Source organism: Panthera uncia, chromosome D4 (genome assembly GCF_023721935.1).
Source record: "Panthera uncia isolate 11264 chromosome D4, Puncia_PCG_1.0, whole genome shotgun sequence".
In the NCBI taxonomy this organism is placed as follows: Eukaryota; Metazoa; Chordata; class Mammalia; order Carnivora; family Felidae; genus Panthera; species Panthera uncia.
In genome coordinates, this window is record NC_064807.1 from 55,980,597 (window position 1) to 55,993,276 (window position 12,680).

General features: G+C 53.3%; 1 protein-coding gene across 3 annotated transcripts in view; it reads right to left on the minus strand.

Moving 5' to 3' along the window:
* Positions 1–1,563: 1,563 nt before the first annotated feature.
* TLN1 (talin 1) overlaps positions 1,564–12,680 on the minus strand; it is a 31,654-nt gene continuing 20,537 nt past the window's right edge. For all 3 annotated transcript variants that reach the window (XM_049626074.1, XM_049626064.1, XM_049626069.1), the window contains exons 34-57: positions 11,840–11,983; positions 11,205–11,366; positions 10,830–10,970; positions 10,555–10,736; positions 10,229–10,361; positions 9,916–10,017; positions 9,656–9,826; positions 9,415–9,564; positions 9,204–9,305; positions 9,008–9,127; positions 8,010–8,156; positions 7,670–7,836; positions 7,373–7,556; positions 7,157–7,282; positions 6,945–7,061; positions 4,415–4,600; positions 4,180–4,287; positions 3,544–3,649; positions 3,219–3,343; positions 2,997–3,122; positions 2,812–2,874; positions 2,533–2,715; positions 2,268–2,396; positions 1,564–2,138 (exon numbers count right to left, since the gene is read on the minus strand). In XM_049626074.1, coding sequence (XP_049482031.1) covers positions 2,013–2,138; positions 2,268–2,396; positions 2,533–2,715; positions 2,812–2,874; positions 2,997–3,122; positions 3,219–3,343; positions 3,544–3,649; positions 4,180–4,287; positions 4,415–4,600; positions 6,945–7,061; positions 7,157–7,282; positions 7,373–7,556; positions 7,670–7,836; positions 8,010–8,156; positions 9,008–9,127; positions 9,204–9,305; positions 9,415–9,564; positions 9,656–9,826; positions 9,916–10,017; positions 10,229–10,361; positions 10,555–10,736; positions 10,830–10,970; positions 11,205–11,366; positions 11,840–11,983 — 3,300 coding nt within the window. In that variant the 3' untranslated portion in view covers positions 1,564–2,012. The remainder of the gene's footprint in view (positions 2,139–2,267; positions 2,397–2,532; positions 2,716–2,811; positions 2,875–2,996; positions 3,123–3,218; positions 3,344–3,543; positions 3,650–4,179; positions 4,288–4,414; positions 4,601–6,944; positions 7,062–7,156; positions 7,283–7,372; positions 7,557–7,669; positions 7,837–8,009; positions 8,157–9,007; positions 9,128–9,203; positions 9,306–9,414; positions 9,565–9,655; positions 9,827–9,915; positions 10,018–10,228; positions 10,362–10,554; positions 10,737–10,829; positions 10,971–11,204; positions 11,367–11,839; positions 11,984–12,680) is intronic.

Below are 12,680 nucleotides of genomic sequence, written 5' to 3' on the forward strand. Positions count from 1 at the left end.
CCTTGATGTGTGCTAAGGCAATGTTACCCACCATTATTTTTGCACTGTCGGTACAAATGTTGGGTGCCGTGAAGGAGAAAAATGCCTATACTAGTATTATGAAAATGAACTTGAGGATTTCTGAAAGGGTCTTGGGCACCCTTAGGTGGACCACATTTTAAGAACTGCTGGTCTAGAGGGTATTTGAGCCTCTCCCCAGAAGGCTCCCTGCTGTACCACTAGTGAGAGGTATGTGACTGGTCACAGTTCCTGAGGACATGGCGGGGAAGTGGTGGAAGGAATAAGCAGCTGCCCTGGGCTTATAGCTGGAGGAGTTCAAACAGTCTGGACTACCACTCGTTGGGGAGGCTGTGGAAGGGATTTGATCTCTACGGTTCCCAAGTCACGACGCTAGGACATTGAATCTGGGGTTAGGGGGCCACAGTGGTTTGTACTGGAGTTGCCAGGTCTCTGCGTCAGAGGTGATAATGCATCTCTATTTTCCAGTGCTTAGCCTGGGCATGGCTTAGTAAATATTGAATGAATTAATCACAAGTGACAGGAGTGATGGTAGGAAGTTGGCACCTTCCATATGGGCTGCCCTGGGGAGGGCAAAGCAATTGCATCTACTTTAAACTTATTCTAATGCAGCGGGAATGGAAGATGTCATGGCTTCAAGGAGGTGAAAGGTGCCTAGAGTAGTAGTGGGTGGTGTTTGTATTTTACTTGGAGGGGGAGGCAAGGAATTAACCTCCTGGGCAACAGGGCTGGTTAAAGAACCACGCATGAAAATAGCGACAGGCCCGAGGACTGCCATGTGGTCCACGCTGTGTGGGCAGAGGTGGTCAATGTGGACGGGAGGGGAAGTGACACCCACCTCCCTGACCACCTCCCTCTGCTTAACCTCAAAGACGGGCATGGCAGCTGGAACAGGGCTGCCAGTAGCAGGGAGCTGTGCCCGCTAACCAAGACACCTGGGTCAAGCTTTTTCAGTTTTTTTTGTCCAGCGCTGTTCTCGGCAGGAGTAACAGGCCCAGGAGGGCCCAGAAGTCCCCCAGCACATCAACAGTAGAACCTAGCCGGTGCAGCCTCAGGGGGTATTTTGCTTGTTAGGACCCTCAACCAAATCTGTGGCCATAGTTCTCTGAGGCTCAGACACTTGTATCTTATCGGCTTATTCTTTTTAGCAAAGCTGCTTTTGAAAATTTGGATTTGGCCAGGAATTGGATTTGTTCAAATACTCTGAACGGTTACGAAGATCGAGCATCCCTGGTAGTCACAAAGAGCACTGGCAGCTGCTGTCCCAGCAGCAGGGTGATGCCACTTGGTGAGGCGTAGGCGCTGGCCAGTGAGATAGGGGACCACAGGAACAGGCCTTCTCAGCTTCCCAATCGTGGTGACTCTGGGGATCTGGGTGCAAGGAGGAGGAAGGGGTGGCGGGGCGGGGGGCCAGATTGCCACAGTGTGCCCCCACTCCCATTTCTGAGCCAGATGAAGCTGGTGACAGAACTGAATCCCATTCTTTCCTCCACATTCTCTTTGTCTGAGGGGAATCTCCCATCTCTTCACAAGGCCAGGCAGAGGTCGCAGGCAGAATCACCTTTATTGGAGCATGACCTGTTTGGGGCTTGTAACCCTGCGGTCCCCACAGGTAGCTGGGGGTAGGGGTAGACAGTATCAAAAAAGGAGGAGCAGAGCCAAGGCTGTGGGGACTGGCTGGAAGCTGCCGGCAGGGTGGAGCGGGCGGGAGCCCTGGCAGGTTCAGGCTGAGGTACAGCAGCGTTAATAATACTCTTGGAGCGTTAATACTCTAGGGAGGGGCAGGCACTTAGGGGGCCCTAGGGCATGAAGGCACTTGGAGTCAGGGAGGGGACAGGGGATGTGCAGCGGGACTGGGCAGGCCCAGGCCCAGGGTTTGGCAGGCACTTGGGGGAGTGCTGGGGTTGGGCAGGTCAGGCCCGACAGCCCAGAAGGCTTTGGTAGTGGCAGGCACAGTCTCTGGGCTGGGTCTGCATTAAATAGAAGCGGCTGCCCTAGTGCTCATCTCGAAGCTCTGAAGGCAGGAACTTGTACTGTTGCTGCCGAATCTGTGCCAGCTTCTTCCGCGCCTCTTCCAGCTCTCGTTCCTTCCGAAGCATCTCTTCCTGTGCGGCAATGATCTGAGGGATGGAGATCGGGGACTCAGTTCAGCAAGTATGTGCATTAGGGTACAGGGCCGTTGGGGCCGGCACAGGCAATGTGACTGCCTGGTTGGCAGTGTGCTTAAGGGTGTCCGGGGCAAAGCTCACCTGGGCAATGCCCCCAACCATCTTCTCCTTCACCACCACTGTCTCGTTCTCTTGGTCTTCAAAGGCTGCGGCCTTCTGTGCTGCCTTCACCAGGTTATCCGAGGCTCGCTTCACTGCATTGCCAGCAGCCTGGGCAGAGAAAGCAGTGTGAGGCTGGGAACTCAGCTGAGAGAGTCCCTCTACTCCCTCACAGAAAAGCACATCTTGGGGGAAAAGTTTAAAGTAGCACAGCCCAAGGTACAGCAGGATGGTCACGGTTCCTCACCTGAAGTCGTTTCATTGCCTCCGAGTCCTGGTCAGCCTTGACCTTGCAGGCCACAAGGAGCTGGGCTGTGGAGGCAGCTACCTGCTTGGCTGATGAGATGAGTTTCTCCTGGCTGGCGTGGCCTTGCACGGCTGCATTGGCCGCCTCACACAAATTGTTGGTGGCTGCGGCCACCATCCGGGCCTAAAGTGAGGAGGATTAGATTAACATATGCCTATTGCCCTGGTCCTTCCCCTCTAGTCTCCTAGCTGAGGGACCTAGTGGGTACTGTGCACTCACAGCAGAAATGAGGCCTTGGGACCACTGCCCATCATCCAGTGCATTGGCTGGAATGGCGCCCACCTGTGGAGGAAAGAGGAGAGCCTACTCAGACCTGTGCTCGCCGTAGGTGTGTAAATGCCTGGGATCCATTCGAGTGTGGACAGCAGAGCTGTCCCCATTCTTCTGGGTATCCAAGTACTTACCTTCCCTTGGGCCACCAGTTCCCTCTGGGCAGCTGATGCAGCCTTTACCAGGGCACTGGTGGCTGCTGCAATGGACTTGGCAGCTTCCAATATCTGTTCCTCAAAGTTCAAGGACTCATCTGCCTCCTAAAATGAAGAGAAAGATTGTAGAGAGAGATGCAAAATGAAGGTAGGGACATTCTGCCTTCGGGAGGGTAGGGAACAGGAGGCAGGAGGACTGACCTTGGGTTTGGCCCGAGGCTTCAGCTGCTCCAGCTTTTTGGCTGCAGCCTCAATGGCAGCTGCAGCTCCCAGGAGCTCATTCTCAGCGATGACTGTGGGGTCCTCTGGGTCCACCCATTCTGTTCCTGGTGTGACAAAGGGAGGAAGAAAAGGGCCAAGGCAGAGCAGGGATGTCAGGAGCACTGGGCAGCATGGTTAGTATCACTGGCCCCTGGCACCTGTGGGGACTGTGGGCAGCAGCCAACTCAGAGCAGCCCAACCAGGAAGCAGAGATCTCCCCATGACAAAGGTTTCCCTTCCCTCCCTGTCCCTGGTCACCTCTCACCCTTCATGGCCTCAGCAGCCTGGATGAGCTCAGTGACTGAACCAGCCACACGCTTTGAGTGTCCTGTCAATTGCTGCTTCAGTTCTGGGCTTGGCTTCTGCAGGGTCTGGGGGGGGGGGGGGGGGGGGGGGGGGGGGGGGGGGAGAAAGCATCAGATCTGAGCTCCTACCAGAGGTAAGAAACAGGGCAGACCGTGACCCCCCACCCCATCCCTAGACCCCTCCACACCACAGCCGTCAAACACCATGCCCCCTGGGCAGGTGCACCCTGGGCATCACACTGTACACAGGGTGAAGACAGGGGCTGTGTGTCACTCACCGGCTGACAAGGAGCAAGGAGAATGATGAAATGAGAAGAATGAAGAGACGATGAAGGTAGAGAAGGGGGAGGTTGGGTGGGAAGAGAAGAGATAAGAAAAACCAAGAGGAAGAGGTGAGTGGGAAAACCAAAGATGCTAAGAATGATGGGGCCCCAGTGGAAGGGAGACTTGGAAATCAGAACAGATTTGGGAAAGAGAAGGTGGAGTGGGAAGGAGATTTGAACAAAAGAATCGAGAGCTGGGACTGAGGCACACGGGAGGGGACTGTGTACTCAGGGAGGCCGGTGTGAGGAGCAGACAACACCCGCTTTCCTTACCAGCAGCACGTGGTCCAGCAGCTCCAGGTAGCCATTGGCACACTCCCGGCCATAGTGCAGGGCTCGAAGCCGCACATCAGGGGCCACTTCTGGGTGGTAAGCTGCTTCCTATCCCATACAGTTAGCTTTAGGATCCCAAAGAGTTCCAGGCCCAAGCCCCCGCAGTTTCGCCCCTCCCGTGTTTTGCCCCAAAGCTGCTGCGCCGTCTCAGGCTTCTGCCTATCGGGGTTTTTACCTTGCAAGCCCGAAGCATATCTGCGATAGCACGCCGACTCAGATTAGCTGTGGCAATGACATCCTCCTGGCGACAGGAGTTGCCAGCGGCAACAGCCTTGGCTGTTGCCATAGTGATACCCTTGGTCATGCGAATGAAATCTTCTGGGGTAGAGGTCTTGGCAGGTGGCTCTGGAGAACAGAAGACCTGTTGCAGATAAGACAAAAAGAAAAATTGTACGGTGTGTGAGACCATAAGACAGCGTAGCACTCTACTTGTATAATCCGGTTCATTCATCCATGTGTTCAAGAACAGACATTCAATGAGTACTTATTGTAGGTCAGGTCCTTGGAGACATTCACACATCACAGCTGGGTTATTTGAGCTGGGTTTTTATTCCTCAACTACAGAGAAGCCTTGAAGGGGTGAGTGGCAGAGTGGGGGCAAGGGGCTGGATCTTAAAAGACATAGATAACAGGAAGGCATTTTAGGTAAATGGGGGCATGAATAACCAGAATGTCAAGTGAGACAGTACCAAAAAATGTTCTAGAATTACAGGGATGGTGAAGAAAAGGTTTTTGGGGCCTTGACTATCAGACCAAGGAACTTGGACTTTTACATAACATATAAAAATCAAAAATATTTTGATGTATGTGTTCGTCCAGCAAATTATTAAAAATCGGCTAGTGGTAGATTCTGTGTGAGGTGCTAGGAATGCAATGGGGAATAAAGGAGACAAAGTCCTTGTTCTCATGGAGTTTACCCTATAGTTTTGGACACAGACAATAAATAGGTAAACACACAGAAAAACTAAAGACTGGACTAGGCTGTGAAGGAAGTAAAGAGGGTGCTGTGCTGAGAAACAAAAGTGAGGTCCTTTCTCCGGTAGATGGCCAGGGAAGCCTCTCTCAGAAGAGGCTTTTTTTTTTTTTTTTTTTTAAGATTTTACTTTATTTTTTAAAGTAATTTCTACACCCAATGTGGGGCTCAAATTCACAACCCTGAGATCAAGAGTCACATGCTCTATGGACTGAGCCAGCCAGGCAACCCAGAGGAGAGGACTTTAAGCTTCAGCCTGAAGGACTGGAAGGAGCCAGATGTTAAAAAAGCTGAAGCAAAGCAAGTGCAAGGACCTGCAGCAGCAGGAGTGACAGTGCAGCGGCCTGGGGCTGGGGAAGGGCGAGGAGCAAGACCAATGAGACTAGGGAAGTTGGCGGGGGCCTGGGAAGTGGCGGCCAAGAGTGGATTTTACCAAAGATGGCAGGGCAGTCACTGAAGGGTTCTAAGCAAAGTGACACAATCTAATTTATATTTTCAAAAGTGTATTTGGCTACAGTGTACAGAGAATGCATCAGAGGGGTGAGTGTCGGGGCAGGGAGAACAGATGGAGGCTAGCGCACAAATACACAGAAGCATGGAAGGACTGGGGATGATCTGGAGGTGGTAGTGATGGAGAAGAGAGAACATGAGATCCGCGTGGAGGGAGCACTGACAGGTCTTGCTGATGCGCTCAGATGTGGGAACGAGAGAACAACATTACAGCTGCGTTCCTGGCTTTAGAAGCTGAGTTATTAAAAGGTGCCACTTACCAAGATAGGAAAGATGAGTGAAAGATAAGGTTTGGGAGGCAGAAAATTAAGAATTTCAGTTAACTTTCCTCTCCAAGGAGAGGGTCAGAAAGGTGAATTCGGAAATGAGAAAGAGGAGAAGGAGACGAGAGTGACAAGAGATTGAAGGGAGAGGGGAGGACGAGGCAGAAAACTAACACGGCAATCAAAGTGGAGGAGGGTGGATGAAGATCCCAACCAGGGTGCTGACGGGGCAGAGAGAGGAGGGGTGAAAGAAGAGAAGGGAGGGTGGTTGGGAGGACTTGCAGTGGCCGGGATTTGGTGAAGAAGACAAGGAAGTCACAGGTGATGGAGGCTGCTACCATGGGAAGAGGAAGTCGCTTGGGGGCCAGAAGCTGGGTGGCATGGCCTCTTGGTGGTGATGTCAGACAGGCAGTTGAGAACAACTAAACTCAGAGGTGAAGTCAGCTTGCCAGAGAACGATCGTGAAAGTGGTTCAACTTGCCAAAGAAGAGGACAGGGAAATCTGGCGATTTGCACCATTTTGGGCCAGCCTCCACGTTTACTAGGTTGAAGGTGGTTTGATGACGACTACAGAAGAGATGCTGGAGAAGCAAGAGCAAAGCCAGTGTCAGGAGGGCCAAAGGAAGAAAGATTCCAGAGAGGCTTGTTAACAAAGTCAAATGATTTGGAAATGTTTGAAGAAGATGATGGCCAAGAAGAGGGCACTGAATGTGGCAGCTAAGGGGCACTGGTGACTGGGGAAAGTGGGAGGGTGAGGGAAGGCAGGTGTGAAATGCTGAGGACTAAGTAGGTGGGGGAGGGAAAGACACCAGTGCAGCTCACTTAGGAAGTCTGGCAGTGAGCGCGGAGAATGAGTGCGACTCTACATTTCTGTCTGTGAATATATGTGAAATACAGATTCACAATCTGTCTTGATCCCTCTCTAACCCAAGTCCCCAGTGCTCCAGACACTTGCTCACCGCCAGCTCCTGCCGTATGTGTTCCGTGGTTGCCTCCAGGGCTCGTGTGCCTTTGGTGGCTTCATCTTCCACGGCTTTCACAGTCTTGAGCAATGATGTCACATTGGTCACCATCACCTGGGGGCATCAGAGGAGTTGGAGAGGGGGGCGTTTTAAGGAACAGGAGAAAGTGCACCGATTGGCCCCTCATTCCCTCTCTCATTCCCTCCAACCTTGGCAGAGTTCTTGAGCTGCCACACAGCGGGGTCATCCCCAACTTTGCCAGCTGCAGCCTTTGTTGCGCTGATGAGGTCTCCCAGGGCTTTGGCCACATCTTTCACTGCGTTGATCAGCACTACCTGCGTGGGAGAGCAGAGGCTCTGGTCTGTGGGAGGGAAAGGGGGAACAGGCAGTGTTTCTGGCCAGAATTAGGGGTGTCAAATGGATACCTGTGTCTCAGGGTCCTCAGCTCCCAGGCTGGCTGCGCCCAGCTTGACCACATCAGCAAGGCGGGTGATGGTGGCCACGGAGGACTGGGCAGCCTGTGCTAACTTCTCCTGGCTCCCAGCTGCATTCTGCACCAGGACCTTGGTGTCTTCCACCAGCACCTTTGCAGTCTTCAGAATGCCTTCCCTGAGGGAGGGCCCAGCCCGGTCAGCCCTTCTCAGTCCTCCTCCAAACCCTCCAGCCTCTTCTGCTCCCCCCGACTCCCCGCTTGCCTCTGTGAGGCCCAGTTCCCTCCTCACCGGTGGTCTGCGAAAGTTTCAGCACCCTCGCGATTGAGGGTGCCGGCGGTAGCGAACATGATGGTGGTGTCGAGGTCAGCGATGATGCCGGACACAGCACTGGCTGCTGTGATGCAGGCCTGGGTGCCACGGTTCCCGGCCTGGAGTGCAGCCAGCACGTGGGAGACCTGGGGGAGGAAAGTCACATGGAGACTCTGGTCAGTGCCTCGTGGAAGGGAAAGGTCACTGGTGCCTGGGAAAAGCGACGGAGGAGAGGGCTGGGAAGGTTGGAGGGGGATGGGAAGGGAGGCTACAGGGTTGGGGAGCCAGCCCCCCAGTCCATGGGGACGAGCACCGTCACCTTCTCGGAGACTCTCCGGGCACACTCTATGAGCTCCTTCTTGGTGTAGGCATCACTGGGGCTGCACTGTAGGGCGCCTGCCTTGGTGACCAAAGCAGCACAGCCGTGCCCCAGCTCCTGCACCCGGTGCTTGATGTGGGCGCCTATCTGTGAGCAGATGGGAAAGGGACGTGGATTTTACAAGACACTCAGGGGTGCCCCCAACTGTGCTTGGAGGAGTCACTAAGGACCTAACAAAACACGCATCGTAGACTAAAGGGTGGTGAGAACAAGTGCCCAGCGTGCAGATTCCCTGTTTCATGTCCTTCAGGCGGGAGGCCACCTCCTACACATGGAAAATAATAGCATGTAGGCACCAACTGGTGAGGATTATGTGAAGCAAAGTGAGGAGGTGGAGGAGAAGCCCTTTATGCTGGGGGATGTGAATCAGAGGGCCAGGGACTACAATTTGGCCGTATGTGGTAAGGGAGGGGTTTGGGGTTGGGGATTAGGTGTGTCATGCTAAGATCCAATTACTTGCTTTCTTGGAAAGCCAGGAGCTTAGGGAAGGAAGAGCTTCATGGGTCTGCAACAAGGAGGAACTAAGAAGAGATTATAGACCTGCAGGATAGCAGGAGTGTCGACAGAGGCAATGGCGGCAGACCAGGAAATCTCTAGATCGTGGGCTATCTCCTTTATCCCTGTGACTTTGATCCTGTCCCTACACAGCCCTGGTCACTTTTTTTTTTTTTTTTAATTAAGTAGGCTCCACGCCCAATGCAGGGCTTGAAATCATGACCCTAAGATCAAGAGTCGTATGCTTACTGAGCCACCAAGGCACCCCTGATCACTCTTTAGTGGAGTGGTCCTGAGCGTGTGTTCCCTTTTCTATAGAAGACTAGACAGAGTAAAGGTGGGACAGCCCTAGAGGCTGACATGATGGGGACAAGGGGCACGCCACTGTGACTTTCTGTGAGGGCCTGGGGGAAGATATTCACGGCAGCTGCCCCCGTGTTTACCTCTTCATTCTCAGCAGCCACAGCTGCAGGCTTGGCCTGTGAGGCCAGACGGCCGTAGTCACTGGTCAGCTGGTTAGCAAGAGGGCCCAGCTCCTCAGGGCTGGTGTTTGATTTAGTTACCTGATGATAACAGAAGAAGTAAAGTTATTTCCAAACTAAGCTCTCTGGGGGTAATCTTATACTCTTCCAAACTCACCATCTCTTGAACGGTGACAGCAATGGCCTTAGCTGTCCGCACCATAGTTGTCTGGTAATCCACGAAGGAACCTTCTGGTTCACCCATTGGTCCTTCATCTAGCTGAGGGGGGAAGATGGGGGAAGTAGGAAGATTATCAGAGTGTCTGACACAGTGCTCGGGGACCCTAGCCCAGGGTAGCCACTGACCACAGGCACCCCAAGACTCTAACCTGGTTGATGGCCTGGGTGATGGAGTCCACCATGCCGCCAACAACCCCAGCAGCACTGGCTGCCTCGTTGAGGGTCGTTGTCAGGTCCTCTACGGCCTCTGTCATCATCTGCACAGCCTCCTCCAGGGCTTCCTGGGTGTGAGCTGCTTGCTGTGGGACAGAGTGAGTGAGTGGAGGTGGGCTCTGTTGTTCCTGCTTCACTGACCTCTTACTAGCAGGCCCTCCCTCCCGCCCTCGGTACCTTGGGGTTCCCGCCAGCCTCCTTGGCTGTGTACAGCAACTGTAAGGCAGACTCTGCCAAGGTTTTAGTCTGGTCCAGGAGTGCCATCTGCTGTGGGTGGCTCAGGGTCTTGGAGGCAGCACCCACTGCAGCCAGAGTGAGCGGCTCAAAGTATTGGGCCATCTGGGATACCTGCGGCAAGGGGTTCGAGTGGAAGGTCAGCTGGGCCAGGAACCCTCGCTTGCCCTACCTTGGGACTACCCACGTGTCTTCCCAGGTACCTTGTGTCCCAGCTGGGAGGCTTCAGCCCGTGCGGCACTGGCCAGCGGTTCAATAAGGTGGGAGATCTCTTGCACTGCAGTGAGCATCTGAGTGTGCAAGGCCTGGCAAGGAAGTGAACGTTAGCCCTAACTGTGAACTGGAATAGGACCCTCCCCTTCCTTTCATACCAAACTGATGGAGTCCCCTCCCCTTGGAATGTTCCTCCCATACCCTTGATGTCTCTGTGAGGCACACACCTGGACCCCCCATCCTCTCGAGTCTGCCATCTCTCTTCCCGGACACAACCTTTCGTAGAACCCTGTTCCCCCTTACCTCTTGAGAGATTCCCTCACGAGGAGCAAGCTGTTGGCTGACTGCAGCGAGGGAAGCCTGGTCTAGGTCCCGCAGACAGCTGTTCAGAGCTGCAATGGCTGTCTCACACTCCAGCTGCCCTGGAGCCTTGTCCCTATAGATACATCAGAGGCTCCAACACCAAGAAGATCCCTTTAAAACAGGCTGGCCTATCTTTCCCCGTATCCCCTGATTCTTGGACAACAAGGGCCCTCCAACACTATCCCACCTCATTGCACTCCTTGTCCCCACCCCACGCTGCTACAAGTATGTTCCCTGGTCACACTGGCTCTCTACCCACTCAATACCTCATGCTTGTAATAAGCTTCTTGATGGAGTCTGAGACAGTACGGGAGTGGCCAGCCAGCACTGACCAGCGCGGGGGGTCCCGGGGATTGACTGCTAGGGCCCGGGCTGTCTGGATCAGTCCCCCGGCACTCTCCAACATCGTCTTGGCAGAGATCACGATGGGCTCCATGGCAGCCCGGCCCTGGGGAGAGAAGAGGCAGGGAGGTGAGTCTCAAGACTGCTGCAAAGACGAGGGGGCAGCCGGTGCATCGGTTTTGTCTTCACGCCGCCTCACCTCGGGGCTGATCTGGGCAGGAATGCTGGAGAACTCAGGGTTGGATGCAAAGGCACTCAGATTGTCCACAGCCTCCAGCAGAGGGGCTGTTGCTGCTCGGCACTGGGCACGGTTCTCCTCTGTGAAAGCTCCGTCAAGTGCCTGGAAGTGGAAGTGACAGGCCCTCAGGACTGACTGTAGGCAAAGGAAGTGACGCCTGGCTCTCCTCTCCTGGGCCAGAGGTGAGGAGAGGCTGGTGATGAGCAGTATGGACAGGAAAGGGCTTGGGCTCAGGCAGATGGGATTTGGTAGAAGGCTTCAGGGACTGATGGGGGAACCAGGGGAGAGGAGACCGGACAGGTCAGAGGGAGGCTGGGAATTTCAAACACTGACAACCTTGATAGTCTTCACGAGATTGGCTGTGCTGTTGGCCACCTCCTTGGCTGACTGTACAAACTGGCGCTTGGCGGTAGGATTGGCGGTGCGAGCAGAAGCCAGGCGGCAGCTGTTACACAGTGCAGAGGTGTGTTTGGCCACAATGGTGGCTGCAGAGAGCACCTGAGGAGACAGACACGTGGAAAAGCCACGATGAGGGCAGGAAGGAAGTCTCCACACCCAGGCGAGAGCCCCTGCAGGCTTGGGGATGGAAAGCGGTACCTTTGGAAGTCTAATTAGGAAGGACAGAGTGACCTGAAAAGGGAAGATGTGGGAGACAGATACCCGAAGGTGAACGGTATGGGGCGGAGGAAATGAGAGACAGACACACTATGGAGAACCCGTAATAGGGTAAGTAGGAGAGTGGATTCAAACTTCTACAGAGGAGTTGTGAACTTAGCAGTAACTAAGAGTGACAAGAAACACGGCAGGAGAAGACAATTGCCCACAGAGAAGCTGTGTGTGGAAGGTCACAGATGCGTCTCCAGCCTCTACTTCCCCACATCTCACCTCTCCCTCTCTCTTCATGGGGCCGGTTCATCCTGGCCCGCCACCCTCTCCCAGGCTCGCCCACAGCACCTGTTCCCTTAAGTTACCTGGGCCTGTGTACAGCCAGGCTCCCCCAAACTCTGACAGGCCATCTGAATCGCCTGGTTTGCACGGGCGAACTGTGTGGGCTCCACCAGTCCTTGCTGCCCTGCTTGGCTATTGGGATCAGAGACCCCCACCAGATATGCAGCCTGGAGAGAGAGAAGGGATGCGGGTGGGGTGAGAAATCAAGAATATCCCCCACGTGAGATCAAACAGTGATAGTAGGGACAAGTCTAGCATCCAGGGTTCTGTATGAGTGGCAGTATGTTAACAAATAATAATTACGCTATAAAAAAGAAAAAAACGCTCCTGTTTTGTTAAATGTGCTCGAACATTTCAGAAGGTTAAAAAAGTAAAAGAAACAAAAAACGAAAAGCAAAAAAAAAAAAAAAAACCACACAGAGTTTAATCAAACTTCTGTTGAGATGTGTATCTGCTGGATCATAAGGAAAAAAGTACTGCTTACTCTAAGCAGAAATAAAAAAAGGTTTGAAAGCCACCCTGCCACACACACGTGCACACACATGTGCATGAGCACAAAGTCTCTTTGAAACAGTTCCAATACTGGGAAGGTTGTTAGGATCATTGACATTTATAACACTTCCAAGCTTCAGAGATTTGGAAAGAGGGAAGGGATTGGTATAACGATTGCCAAATTTATTTTTACGATTAGAAGACCATCACAGGTTTGATTCATACTTCATTTAACACATAGTAGCTCTTCTTTTTCCTCTTTATGCTTTTCATACCATAAAAAAGAGGCCACCCAACAGAACAGGGCAAAGGGCAATAGGGGAGATTGAGGAAGCAAGATTGAGGCTTTCAGAGAAACACTCTGAGATGAAC